At 37.9% G+C, this 13,062-nt stretch overlaps 2 protein-coding genes across 7 annotated transcripts in view; one reads left to right on the top strand and one right to left on the bottom strand.

Moving 5' to 3' along the window:
- The window catches only part of LOC143677392 (uncharacterized), a 37,937-nt gene extending 32,055 nt beyond the window's left edge, over nt 1–5,882 (top strand). Inside the window, exon 3 of the mRNA XM_077153262.1 lies at nt 1,912–5,882. Within this exon, the coding sequence (XP_077009377.1) occupies nt 1,912–2,008 (97 nt within the window). The 3' untranslated portion in view covers nt 2,009–5,882. The remainder of the gene's footprint in view (nt 1–1,911) is intronic.
- The window catches only part of LOC143677391 (ubiquilin-1-like), a 74,922-nt gene that overhangs the window by 18,008 nt on the left and 43,852 nt on the right, over nt 1–13,062 (bottom strand). For 3 of the 6 annotated variants that reach the window (XR_013172586.1, XR_013172583.1, XM_077153261.1), the window contains 2 exons: nt 10,255–10,512; nt 2,118–8,283 (listed from right to left, as the gene is read on the bottom strand). The exons of 1 other annotated variant lie outside the window; for it this stretch is intronic. Coding sequence is in view for 1 of the 5 variants with exons in the window: in XM_077153261.1 (XP_077009376.1) it covers nt 10,289–10,512 (224 nt within the window). In the remaining 4 variants the exon portion in view is untranslated. Of the gene's footprint in view, nt 1–2,117; nt 8,284–10,254; nt 10,513–13,062 lie in introns of those variants that run through there. 2 more of the 6 variants (XR_013172582.1, XR_013172585.1) reach the window with 1 other exon arrangement.

Below are 13,062 nucleotides of genomic sequence, written 5' to 3'. Positions count from 1 at the left end.
TTAGCTTCAGTGTTGACAAAGTATGTTTGTTTTAGGCACTCTTTGGTTTTGTTTCTCTTGGAACTTCCATTAGTTTCATACAAATTTAGCTCTACATGTAAAAGATTTCTGTTATATTTTCTCCAGTTTGTGTATAGTTTTTATATAAGAAGGGATATCTCCAGATGATCTAGTCTCTACACTTGAGACTCACTGAAGCCTTTAAAGTGTGAAGTGTAGGCATGTTATTCTTTTTTTCCCAAATGAAAAAACTACTATGGCTCAAAGACTTGCCCTAATTCTCAAGTAATTTAGGGCAATTCAAAGTAATTTATGAAACCTTGATATCTCCTGATGGCAGACCAATTGCCATTTCCATGATATCATTGATTCTTTAAACAAATCTCTGCATCCGCATTATTTACCATGGTGGCCATCAGGGCATAGGTCCTTAGTCAATACTCGCTGAATTTCATGTGTCTAGTTTGTGCACATTGTAGACCATGAATCATCATAGACATAGGACTATGTTTTAAGACAATGATGTACATTGTCTAGCAAAGTGCTGGGTGTACAATATTTGCCCAATAAATAATGGTCAAGTTGATCTAATTCCAAAGACCTGTTACTTCTAAATCCTAAACCAAAGCTAAAGGAGTTGAAGTAGTTTGCTTCAGTAAAAATTGAGAATGGACTAGAATATATTTTTCCCATCTCTAGAGTATGTTTAATTTTCACCCTCCCAAGACTATTGTGCAGACTAGAGATCACATATATGAATAAGCCAGTACAGCTTCACATATTAAGTTCCCCCCAAAAATGCTGTTTTCTATCCCACTGATAGTTTTAGTCTCCCTTTCACCATTACATACTCATATACTTATGATATATGTGGAAGAGATAGCCTGTAGGCAGAAGCTAGGAGATATATAAAAAACTAAGGGGCCTTCCAAAATGAAGTTCTAAATATACAAACCTCCCAGGGCAGAATTTCTGGAAGGAGAAAGCAGAGTCAGGAAAAGGCTGGAAGGGGCCAGTATTAAGGATTCCTGCAGTTACTCCTTGGTTAGCTGGTGTCTATTGTCCCCAGTGTTGCCTTGCCCAGCAGGTACCTGCAGGTAATGGGGATGCAAGCTGAAGGGAAGCCTGTCCTCTGTCCAGCAGGTACTACAGCACCCACAGGTGAGGATTCTCCACAGCCCTTTGATGATCAGGGAGAGGTGAGGGCTGAGAGAGGATTGTAAATCCCATAGGATGTGGATGTCACATCTGGGCTTGTAAAATAATGAGAAAGAAATCAAGGACAGTAGTAGTACATGGGAGGACATCAAGTGGAAAGTGAAAGCTAAGACAGAAAAAATGATGTGCAGAAGGACTGAAGCCAACACAGCTGGTGCTATTCCTTAGGGAGCAGTAGAGAGAGAGTGAGAGAGAAGATCAGAGAGCAGGGCATCAGAGAAGTCAGTTGTCACCAGGAAGGCAGCAGAGGTGCTGTACAGGCAAAGGGCTGGACATGGCCACCTTCAAAATCTCCCCGAGAAAAATACAAATAATGCTAATGGATTAGGTTGGTTTAGCTCAAAACAAACACCCTGGCCTAGCTCGTTTAAACCTCTGGGCAGTCTCTCGAAGCGGACAAGTTAGCGGAACCCGAGCTGAGGCATTGAGCTCTGAACTGTCATCCCCTTTTCCCCCAAAAGCAATAGGTAGGAATTGATCATATTGAGGCAGCCTTCCAAATAATAGGTGAGAATCAGGGAGCTGGGGAAGGGGCAGAAGGAGAGACATTTATTTTAAAAAATGCTAAATGGGAAAGGAGTTGTTATAGAATAGAGAAAAGAGTGAAGAAGATGCTGTGCTTAATTTCTTCTCTTATTACTAATTATGCATTGAACACATTGACACTTGCTTTTTTTTTTTTGCATGTGCAAGCTCCGGGAATCAAGCCCGATCTCTGGCAGACCAGGCCAGAATTCTGCCCCTGAGGACACATTTTAAGATAATTCTAGAAGGATACAGAATAAAATAAGCATGTCCATTCCTTATTTGCATTTTTATGATCAGATATCTTCAAAGTAACCTGCTTGGTGTGCATTTTAATCTTGCTCTCTCTCTCTCTCTCTCTCTCTCTCTCTCTCTCACACACACACACACACACACATACACACCTCCCTAATGATGTGCATGTGTATGTGTATTTTAACATTAATGGCATCATGAAGATATACCATTTCAACAACTTGCTTTCTCACTTAAAATATATATATACCTTATTAAATTTTCGAGGACAATGTTGCACTTTACCTGAGGCCTGAGCTCGTAGAAAACAGCAACAGGTTAAGAAATACCCCCACTTTTTTGCACTGCAAGGAAAAGATTACCGTGAAGGACCCCCCTTCCCCATAAAACTTCTATAAGACTCACTGATAACTGTGTTTGCCTACAATAAGGCCAGATTTCCTTTCTTTGTCTATAAATAATTAGCTGCATCATTTAGCCCCATTGACCAATCTGGATAAAATACTTGCTAACCCGACTTGACCAAACTTTATTCAGTCCCCTTCCCTCTCTCCAGGGGCACCTCCATCCACCCTTGAACAAGCTTTGGAATGAGGACCAAACCCTCTTCAGTAGCCCCTCCAGAGAAGTGACCAACCCCAGGGAAGACATTCCTTGATCACCTGTCCAACCTGCCTTCTGCTCACCCCTCCCCCACACCTGGATCTTTCTAGTCTTGTTTGCTCTTTCCTATGAAACAAGAGCCCTTTCTGCCACACCTCAGAGATGCTGGTAGATCTTATGATCACTGCATTGCTCCTGTTGCAGAGTCTGTTCCACCTATTGCAAGAGTTTCTAATGAATTCTCTCTTTACCTAAGTCTGAATTTATTTTTATTTGACACCACTCAGCCTTATAGAGCTACATAAAGCTGACTTATTTGACACATCAGCCTTATAGATCAACAAATCCATATTGATAGGATTTGCCATGGTTAATGTAACTATTTCCCTTTTGTTTCCATGTTTTTGCTATGGCAGATAATGCTAGGATGAATTTTTTTATTTGTATAAATGCTCTATGCACGTGGGTTGGTTCTTCTTTTACATTGCTTCCTAAAATGTAATCAAGGGATCAAAGAGTCTATACATTTTATACTTGATGACTGATAAATTGTTTTATCAAAAAATTTTATCAATGCATGCATGCTTCCACTAAAATGTATAGGCAGTATGCTTCTCCAATACTTGATATTATGATTTTTTATACTTGTTTCCTTATAAAAAATTCTTGTTTGAATTTGCATTTGAGAATCTTTCTATGTGTTTATGGCTATTTGTATTTCATGTTCAGTGAGTTGACAGTCCATATTCTTAGCCTGTTTTCTACTGGGATGTTTTCTGTTGTTGGTTTGTAGGAATGTTTTGCAAATTATGAACCTTACTCTTTTGCCTGTTTCTATTGAGAATGTTTTGCCCATTATGTCAGCTAGTCACTTAACTTTGGGTATTTTGTCATTTATCAAATGAAATTTATTGATCCTTTTCCATTATGGTTTCTAATTCTTGCATATTATTTAGCTTTCCCCTGCCAAAGATCATATAGACACTTTTATCAAGCTTATATCTTTAATCAAACTGAAATTCAGTTATATATTTATAAATTAATACGCATCTACATTTTTAGCAAATATCCCAATGTATTTATTAAATGGGTTTTCAATCCTCACTGATTTGAAATGCCACTTTTATCAGCTATTAATTTAATCTTATTGTTTAGAAATCCCCTCATGTATTCCTTGTTTCTAGACTACCTGCTCTGCTCCATTCTCTATTTATATTTTTGTACTAACATCATGCTGCTTTTATTTTTCTAACTTATTGCTCATCAAGTAGGGCCAACCCACATTCTCAGTCATGCCAGTGGTGTGTCTTTTGAGAATTGCACTGCCTATCTCCACACATTTTATTGTCCACATAATTTGTAGATCAGCTCATCAGTTCCCATAATAAAACCTACTGGAAATTCCTTGGTTCTTGGATGAAATGCATGGATTTCTCGGGAGGAATGGCATCCTTACAATGGTGAATTTTGGCCCTGGAGAGCAGAGATTTGACAGTGTTTCCTATGCACTGTCTCTTTCCCTCTAGGCTCACAGGGGTTGCTCTTTCTCAACATCCATCCCTTGCAATTGGGTGTGGCCAGTTTCAGACAATGGAAAGTAGGTAGAAATGATGTAAGCCACCTTCAGGCTTGGCCATAAAAACCACCTGCACCAACCCCACCTCTCTCTTTTCACCTGTCTGCCAGCTACATGCAGAGACTTCACAGGTAAAATCTGAGGTCATGAGGAAGCTAGAGCCACGAGATAGAATGCGCTTGGTTTTCTGAATGGTGGTAAGAAGCTTCATATCCCAGAGGCCCAGTGTGGAACTATTACCTGTGCAAGAGATAAACTCAGGTTTTGCTAAGTCACTGAGATTTTTTTGGATTGTTGGCTATAGAATTGGTCCACTCTGACCAGTGATGTCTTTTTCTACATCTATTCAGGCTAACCTTTACTTTTTCAGTAGGCTAGGATTGCTGTGAATTTTTTTGTATTATTATTTGTGGGTTTTTTTCTATTAATTTTTCTATTTAATAGAAAATTAGGTTGAGGATGAGAGTGAGGAGGGAGGAGAGCAAGTGGTTGTTTCTGGTTAGAAAAGCTATTGATTTTCATAGGTTTATATACTCAGTCCCAGGTTGCTGAACTCTCCTAACCAGTTGTACTGTTATCAGTTGATTCTTCTGTCTTTTTATAAGGAAGTCTATTCTCATATATACATAATGCCATGTTTCTCAATGTATGTTTTTCATTTGTAATTGGTCAGAAACTTCAGCACAATATTAAACAGTAATATATAGTCAGCATGCTGGTTGAGCTTATTTTAAGAAAATGTCACTAATGATTCAATATTAAGGATGAGGTTTGCTTCAGTTTTCTTGTAACTACATTTCATCAAGATGAGAGCATTTCATTATTATTTTTGTTTTCTATGTGGTTTTTATCAGGAGTGGGTACTGCTTTTTACCAAATGCTTCTTCAGCATCTAGTGACAGAATTAATTTCTTTTATTCTCTTAACATAATAAAGCCCAAAGAAGGATTTATATAATCATATCCCGCATATTCCTACAATTAACCCTGTGTGGTTTGATGTTGTTCTTTTAACCTGTGTTGATCTTGATATTTGTTTGTCTGTTTAAGGTGGACTTGACTATAGATTTCTTATGCTTGCTTCCCTGATTGTGATGTCATAATTATAGTTATTTTAATAAGTAGCTATGCATTTTTTCTGTTCTTTGAAGGACTACAAAACTTGTGAGTTATTAAATGAGCTTGAGCATTTGCTGATATAATTGTATATTTCTTCGCTTTTAGCTAATGTTGTAAGATGCAATTATAGATTTAATCTCTTAAATATTGATTTGTATCAGAGTTACAGAACACACAGTTGTGAAAAGTAATGTAATTCTACATCTTTTTTATTTTACAGACAAAGCTGTCCCTTGCACTAATATTCTGTCTCCTCCTCAGAGGCAATAATTTCATCTATTTTAGTGGTTTCTTTTGAGAGTTCATATTTCTGAATAAAATGCTCTAACTGCAACTTTCAATTCTTCATCATTAGACATTAACTACTGTCTTCCTACAGAAGGAGTTGGGGATTTGGTTTTCTTATGGTCACCCTAAAATTTATGTACAACTTTCACTCCCACCTAATTCTTTATACATGCACATGATAATCTTAGGATAGGTTAATATTCTGTATATGTATTATTTTGACTACTAAACATTATTTGCATTTGAACCATGTACAATTTCATTTACTTTCTAATAGTACTTTAAAGTTTTTTCCTGAAGTTAGCAACGATCTATTTTTTCATGTTTAAAATAATTCATGCCAACTTCATCTGATTTGTATTTCTTTTTCCAAATATTTCAGTTCCTTGAGGATTTCTCTAGGAAATTTGATATTCATATACAAATGCATACATGACAAAATGACCACTTAATGAATTATCATAAATTAAATACACCCATATCCCAGGCCCAGAAATGGAAGTTTATCAGTATCCCAGAGCATCCCTTCAGGTCCCCTCCCCTGCCGCCTCCTCCTCCTCCAACATAACCACTACCTTAGCTTCTCACACCACTGATGGCTTGTGCCTGCTTTTAACACACACACATACACACACATATCCTAAATCCTTTCACTCAACATAATGTTTCTAAGTGTTATTCATATTCTTCCAGGTAACTTCAGTCTATTTTATATTGCTTTAATATGAGATTTAAGTTTTCCATAAGGTACTAATTCATTTTGTTGGTGGGCATTTGGGATATTCTTTTCTAGTTGTTGATTCCTCCAATGATGTTGCTGTGAATATTTCATACATGCTTATTGGTGATTGTATGTGTACCCTTTTCTCTAGGAGGGCACAGTATTTCTACTCTCACATTACAGTAACAACATTCCAGGTTCTCCACAGTCTCACTACACTTGGCATTGTCTAGCTGTTTAGGTTTAGGTATTTAGTGGTTTTTAGTTATATTTCCATGATGGCTTACTAATTGAGCATCTTTTCTCATGTTTATTGGTCTTCTGGAAATCCTCTTTTGTAATGTATTTGTTCAGAGTCTTTTCCCTCATTTCTATTGGGTTGTCTTTATTATTATTGATTTGTAGGAATTTTTTTTATTTGTTCTGGTTGTCACTCCTTGGTCAGGAGTAGGTATTGTGAATATCTTCTTATATTCTGAAGGACATATATTTTTACTGTATTGACCTAATATTTCTGGACATAAGTTCTTAATTTGATCAGGATCTAATTTCTTGAGCTGCCTTTGTTTTTTGTTGCTGATCTTCTCATCTATGAAATTTCTGTCTACACCCTGGTCTGAATAGCAGACAGCAGATATCTTCTTTCCATTCTGTGGCTTGCCTTTTCAGTCTCTTGAAAAGGAGACTTTCTAATATTTTGAAGTTCTGTAAAAAGTCAATTTTTACTATTATGGTTAGTACATTTGCCCAGAGAGGCTGGCTCCATTGTGCTTGGGCCCACCCCCTTCCGATACCACCACGATGGAAATTTTAGGACCAGAGGCATTCCTGAGAGGAGCAGTGGGCCCACGATTCCCACTGCTAGAAAGGTTAAATGTGAAACATGGGCCTGGGGCCTAGCCTCTGGTGAGCAGTACCAAGTGGCAGTTGAAGCTGAATTTGACACAGAAAACCTCACAGAAGAAATGTGAGTCACGGATGTGGAGAACCAGGAGTTGGGCAGACTTGGGTTTGATGCTTATCTCTATTCCTTAATAGCTATGTGTCACCTAAGGCAAGTCAGTGTTCTCAATCCAGAGGTGCATATATATATATATATATAAACAGTATAATCTAGAAGATGTGTATTCATAAATACATGTATAGATAAATAATAAATGTGTAGGTGATACATACGTGATAGATAGATAGATAGACAGACAGACAGACAGGCAGATGGGTTTATTTTAAGGATTTGGCTTGCACAATTATGGAGGCTGGTAAATCTAAAATCCATAGGCAGGTCAGCAGGCCAAAAACTCCAAGGGGATTTGATGCTGAAGTCTTGAAGAATAATTTCTTCCTCTCTCTGGGACCCTCAGTTCTTTGCTCTGAAGACCTCTACTGAGAGGATAGGCTCACTCCTATCCTGCAGGGAACTTCATTTACTTATAGTCCACTGATCGCAGATGCTGAGCCCATCTACAGAACATATCACAGTCACACAGAGGCCCGTGTCTGACCAAACAGCTGGACCCTGTAATGTGGCCAGGCGAGGCCCAGCAATTGCTGGGGCAAGGCCATGTGCTGCACCATGTCAGGCAATCAGCCAGCCTGCAGACCACTGTGGTGGGGAATGAGGCTGGCTCCTGCAATGGCTTCTGGGCTGATGACAATCTATTGGGGGACATGCATCCCTGATGGCCGGTCAGTAGGGGATTCTGGAAATTTCCACACTCCCATGCATCACATAGCTGATGCTTCAACCAACCCTTGAGTCCTCTCAGTATCAGAGAAGCTGCCTCTTGGCTAATTTTCCCTCTGCCTCTCCTCTGTCCCCATGTCTTGTCTTCACACCAAGCTTCTTGCTTTGATCTTGGCTGTCTTGACCCCTGTAATTCTGGTCTGGAGAGGGCTGCAGTGCACCCCCAATGAGAAGGCTGACTACCTTCACCTGAAGATGTATTGCCCACTAAGGAAGCAAATGGATTACCACCAAACTGTAAAGAAAGATACAAAAACCGTAAGACTAAGATTTTAAATAACACAAAAGTAACATTTTTTAAAACTGAAAAATCACATTCCCCATATAAAAAAGTACCTCTCAATCATGTACACATCTATGTTAAAAGAGAAACTGCTCCTTAGCCTAAACCTTAAAGCCAGTGTCTCACCTGCTCTTGTGCAGCACTCAGCATTAGTTTTTGATTTCAGAAAAGAAAAAAAGCATGGAAATATCCACAAATTACTTTAGCTATTAACTGTCATGGCTAATTTTACAAGTTTTCTAATGTCATGAATTAGCAAAGTCTTCAATATTTAAGTCAGAAGCTTATTTTCAATAATTCCTGTTGGATTTCATCTCAAAAAGTAGGCCAACATTCAAATAACATCAAGGAGATAGAAATAGGGTGAGATATTGGGTAACTGGAGTTGAAGGGATACAGATTGTGCAACAGGACTGACTGTAAAAACTCAGAAATGGACAGCACAATACTGCCTAACTGTAATACAATTATGTTAGAACACTGAATGAAGCTGAATGTGAGAATGGCAGAGGGAAGACGGCCGGGGACAAAAATAAAAACAGAAAGAAAGATAGATGATAAAAACTGAGATGGTATAATCTAGGAATGCCTAGAGTATATAATAATAGTGACTAAATGTACAAATTTAAAAATGTTTTTGCATGATGAAGAACAAAGGAATGTCATTACTGCAGGGTGTTGAAAATAGATGGTAATTAATATTTTAAAATTTTAACTTATGTGTGAGACTAAAGCAAAAAATGTTTATTTGGTACAAAATTTGTATTTTGACTTGTGCAGTTCCTAATATAACTGATGTGGACAGCTTAATTGAACACCATAAGTACATGAAACCTTGAGTAGTGCATAAGATTTTGTAGGTCTGTCCAGAATGATGCCCCAATAAATCCCAGAGTGATTTTAACAGTGAGTAAAAAAGTATTTGCAAAGTCCCCTTGGGGGAATGGTGAGAGTGGGGGGAAAATTCAACTTCCCCAAGGGGAGAATTCTTGATATTCTTGCAAGCAGTAGGGACAATGAAAGCATCAGGCTGAGTCCCCAGTCCTGAGGATTGTTCATATGAAACTTAATCCCACAAAGGACAGGTCAAGACTACTTAAAACTGGAATCACCCCCAAGAGAACCTCTTTTGTTACTCACATGTGGCCTCTCTATCCAGCCAAACTCACTACCCTCCCCCTGTCTATGTGGGGCATGACTCCCAGGGGAGTGGACCTTCCTGACAATGTGGGACAGAAATCCTAGAATAAGCTGGGACTCAGCATCAAGGGATTGAGAAAAATCTTCTCAACCAAAAGGGGGGAAGAGAAAAATGAGACCAAATAAAGTATCAACGGCTGAGAGATTCCAGAGTTGAGAGGTTATCCTGGAGGTTATTTTTACACATTAAATAGGTATCACCTTGCTAGTCAAGATGTAATGCAGAAGCTGGAGGGAACTGCCTGAAAATGTAGAGCTGTGTTCCAGTAGCCATATTTGTTGAAGATCATTGTATAATGATATAGCTTTCACAATGTGACTGTGTGATTGTGAAAACCCTGAGGCTGATGAGCCTTTTATCTACCTTATCAACAGATGAGTAAAACATACAGCATTAAAAATAAATAATAGGGGGAACAAATGTTAAAAAGAAAAGAAGGAATATTTTCTTAAAAATGAATGCCCATCTCCTGAATTAGATTCACGCTTTATTTCTTAAATCTGCAAAATAAACCGTCTGCAAAGATGGTAAAATATACCAGAAATGTGTAAATTCAAATAGTTCTAATAAGTCCTTTGTTGAATTTTCCTGAAGAAATAATAGGATTTCTCTATGTAGCATTGCCATCTGTATAGGGTAAGCTCTTTAATCATAGAAAATTAAACATTAAGAAATTATATATGATTTTTTAGCCAAATAAACTGAAAGAACTTTCCACATACTTGTCACATTATATCTGGATTATTTAGCATAAGACTAATTTCTGGATTTCTCTGTATCAACTGCTGCATTTGTGGATTGGCCATAATTAACTGCCTCATCAGGATTTGACAGCATGCTCTGGACAAAGGGATTTTCCATGACCTGAACCATCATTTCAGGGTTGGACATAAGCTGCCACTGCATCTGGCTTTGTAGTTCAGAGAAGTTAGATGTATTCAAACCCAAGCTACTCAGACCTGCAAGCCTTCCAAGGCCACCTAAGAGGATAAGGGGGAGAAAAGACAAACAAATGAAAGTTATACTGATAGCAAGTGTTCTAAAATATGAGATACAAAAATATTAATTAAATCTACTTCATTACAGAAAACAGTTTTAGAAGAGGAATAAAATTACCACTACTTTCATAAACATCTGTTTAATTGCTACAACTAAAATTAGGTAAAAATTCATTCACTTTGATACTTTAAATAATGAAATGAAATAAATTTTCATGTACCAGGTAAGGAAAGAAAGAAAAATGAAACATATACACCTAGACTACATTTCAAATAAATCTTTTTCTACATGACTGCTTTATGTTTAGTAAGTAGAATTCACCTATAAACTCTGGTTAGAACCGAGTTGCTGCAAATCAAGGAAGAAGAAAGCAGCCAGGACTTACACTGGAAATGTATCTTTCTTTGGAGGAATTAAATCACAGAGAAATCAAATAGACACAAAAGGATAATTTAAGGGTTTATCACAAAAATGTTTATTTATTTTGTAAAATTACCTAACCAACCATATGTCTTCATCTCCTACTTACTGAGCACTTTCTACATATGCCAACAGCTGTGCTACATGCTACCATGTTAGGAATAAGATGGCAAGAAATATAATGGGAAAGACAGATAAGGGGATAAAGAAAAGCACATGCCTACATGGGTGTAAAAAAGTGCTTCAATAGATATAGTCACAGGGTAAATTTTGGTAGTATAGTGCCCAAGTGGAAGGCAAAAAGACATGATGAAACTTCCCAATGCATTTGGAGAATGAGTAAGTTGACACACAAAAATGGGAGGGCTGGGAAGGGGATTTAACACCAGGCACAATAAGCATCACAAAAAGCAAAAAAAATAAATGTACTAATGCATTCTTGCAACCACAAAACATTCAATATGACTGTTACAACAGTTAGCACCACTCATCCAAGATTCCATGTGAAGCCTTATATTTCCCACCTTTTGCAGCTAGTCAGAGCCAAAGGACAGGTCCCACACGTGAGAAAAGATACATGTCACTTTGGCCAAAGTACAGAAGGCCCACAGCTTGAGACCTTCAGCTCTCTCTTTTGCCATATTCTAAATGGTGTAGCTACAAGATGGTGGCAGTCCATTGGCTTGAGATCCTAAGGGACTGTGAGGATGGGGGCCTTACTGAGCAGTGTAAACATGTAATATGAAAGAAAGCTTTATAGAATGAAGTTAAGCTTTGCTGTAACAGGCCACTGAGTTTGGGGGTTATCTATTACTATAGAATATGCTGTCCTGACTAATGTAAACTGAGATGCAGTAAGAAATAAAGATGGGGGAAAAAAAAAGAAAAAGAAAGAGGAAATGGTAGCAAGGGCTAAATCAAAAAAACCTTGAAAGATCCAAATAAAAACATTGAGGGTCTGTGTGTTGGTTTGAATCTGTGGTGGACCCCAGAAAAGCCATGTCCTCTAATCCTCATTCAATATTGCTGGGTGGGAGCATTTTGATTGTTCCCATGAAGCTGGGACCCACCCAATTGTGGGTGGTAACTTTTGATTAGATGAGTTCCATGGAGGTGCGTCTCCACCCATTGAAGGTGGAGTTGCTTGCTGGAATCCTTTAAAAAAGGAAACATTTTGGAGTGAGTCCTTTTTGGAGAGCCACGAGAAAGCCAACAGATGCTGCCATGTTCGCCATGTGCCCTTCCAGCTGAGAGAGAAACACTGAACTTCTTCGGCCTTCTTGAACCAAGGTAACCTTTCTCTGCATGCCTTAAATTGGACATTTCTATAGACTTGTTTTAATTGGAACATTTTCTCGGCCTTAGAAGTGCAAACTAGCAACTTATTAAATCCCCCTTTTTAAAAGCTGTTCCATTTATGGTATATTGCATTCCAGCAGCTAGCAAACTAGAATAGCCTATATCAAGGGAGCAGTATTAAAGAATAATTATATGAGGAAAATTACATAAAAGAAGAACTTCTCATGCAAGAGAACTGGTAGGTAAGAGGTAGTAGTTTTGAGAAAAAAGATAATGGGTAGTTTTCTGTTTTTGTTTGTTTTCTAGGGAGGCATATACAGGTTAAAGTACTAAAAAGAACATCAAATTGTATCTAAGAGAGTTGAATACAAGGCAGGGGGTTTAGAAGTGGTGCACAGATTTGAAAGTCATCAGGACACAGGAACATTTGAGATGTTCCTCAGGGAGAATACAGAGTGGAGAATACAGAGTGGAGAAAAGAAAGAATACAAAACTAACCTCTGAGGAACAATACCAGCATAAGGAACAGGAAGAAATGAAATCCATTAGGTGACAGGGAAAAAATGGTCAGGAAATTAACCAGGGAAAATCCACATCATGGGTGTTAAAGAAAATTTCAAACACAGAATTGGTAAGCATTAAGAGAGCTTGATTTAAAGTATGAAAAATATCCATTAAATTTGCCAGAGTTCAACAGTGACCTTAGCATTTTCAATGAAATTTATAGTGATGGGGGCAAAAACAGAAAGTATAGTTTCATTCCTCCCCCACTCTCCACCTTAGTGAAAGGGAAATGTATAAAGAAAACATTT

This window comes from Tamandua tetradactyla, chromosome 3 (assembly GCF_023851605.1).
Source record: "Tamandua tetradactyla isolate mTamTet1 chromosome 3, mTamTet1.pri, whole genome shotgun sequence".
In the NCBI taxonomy this organism is placed as follows: domain Eukaryota; kingdom Metazoa; phylum Chordata; class Mammalia; order Pilosa; family Myrmecophagidae; genus Tamandua; species Tamandua tetradactyla.
Note: the sequence above shows the minus strand (reverse complement) of the source record. Positions and strands in the feature narration are given on the sequence as shown.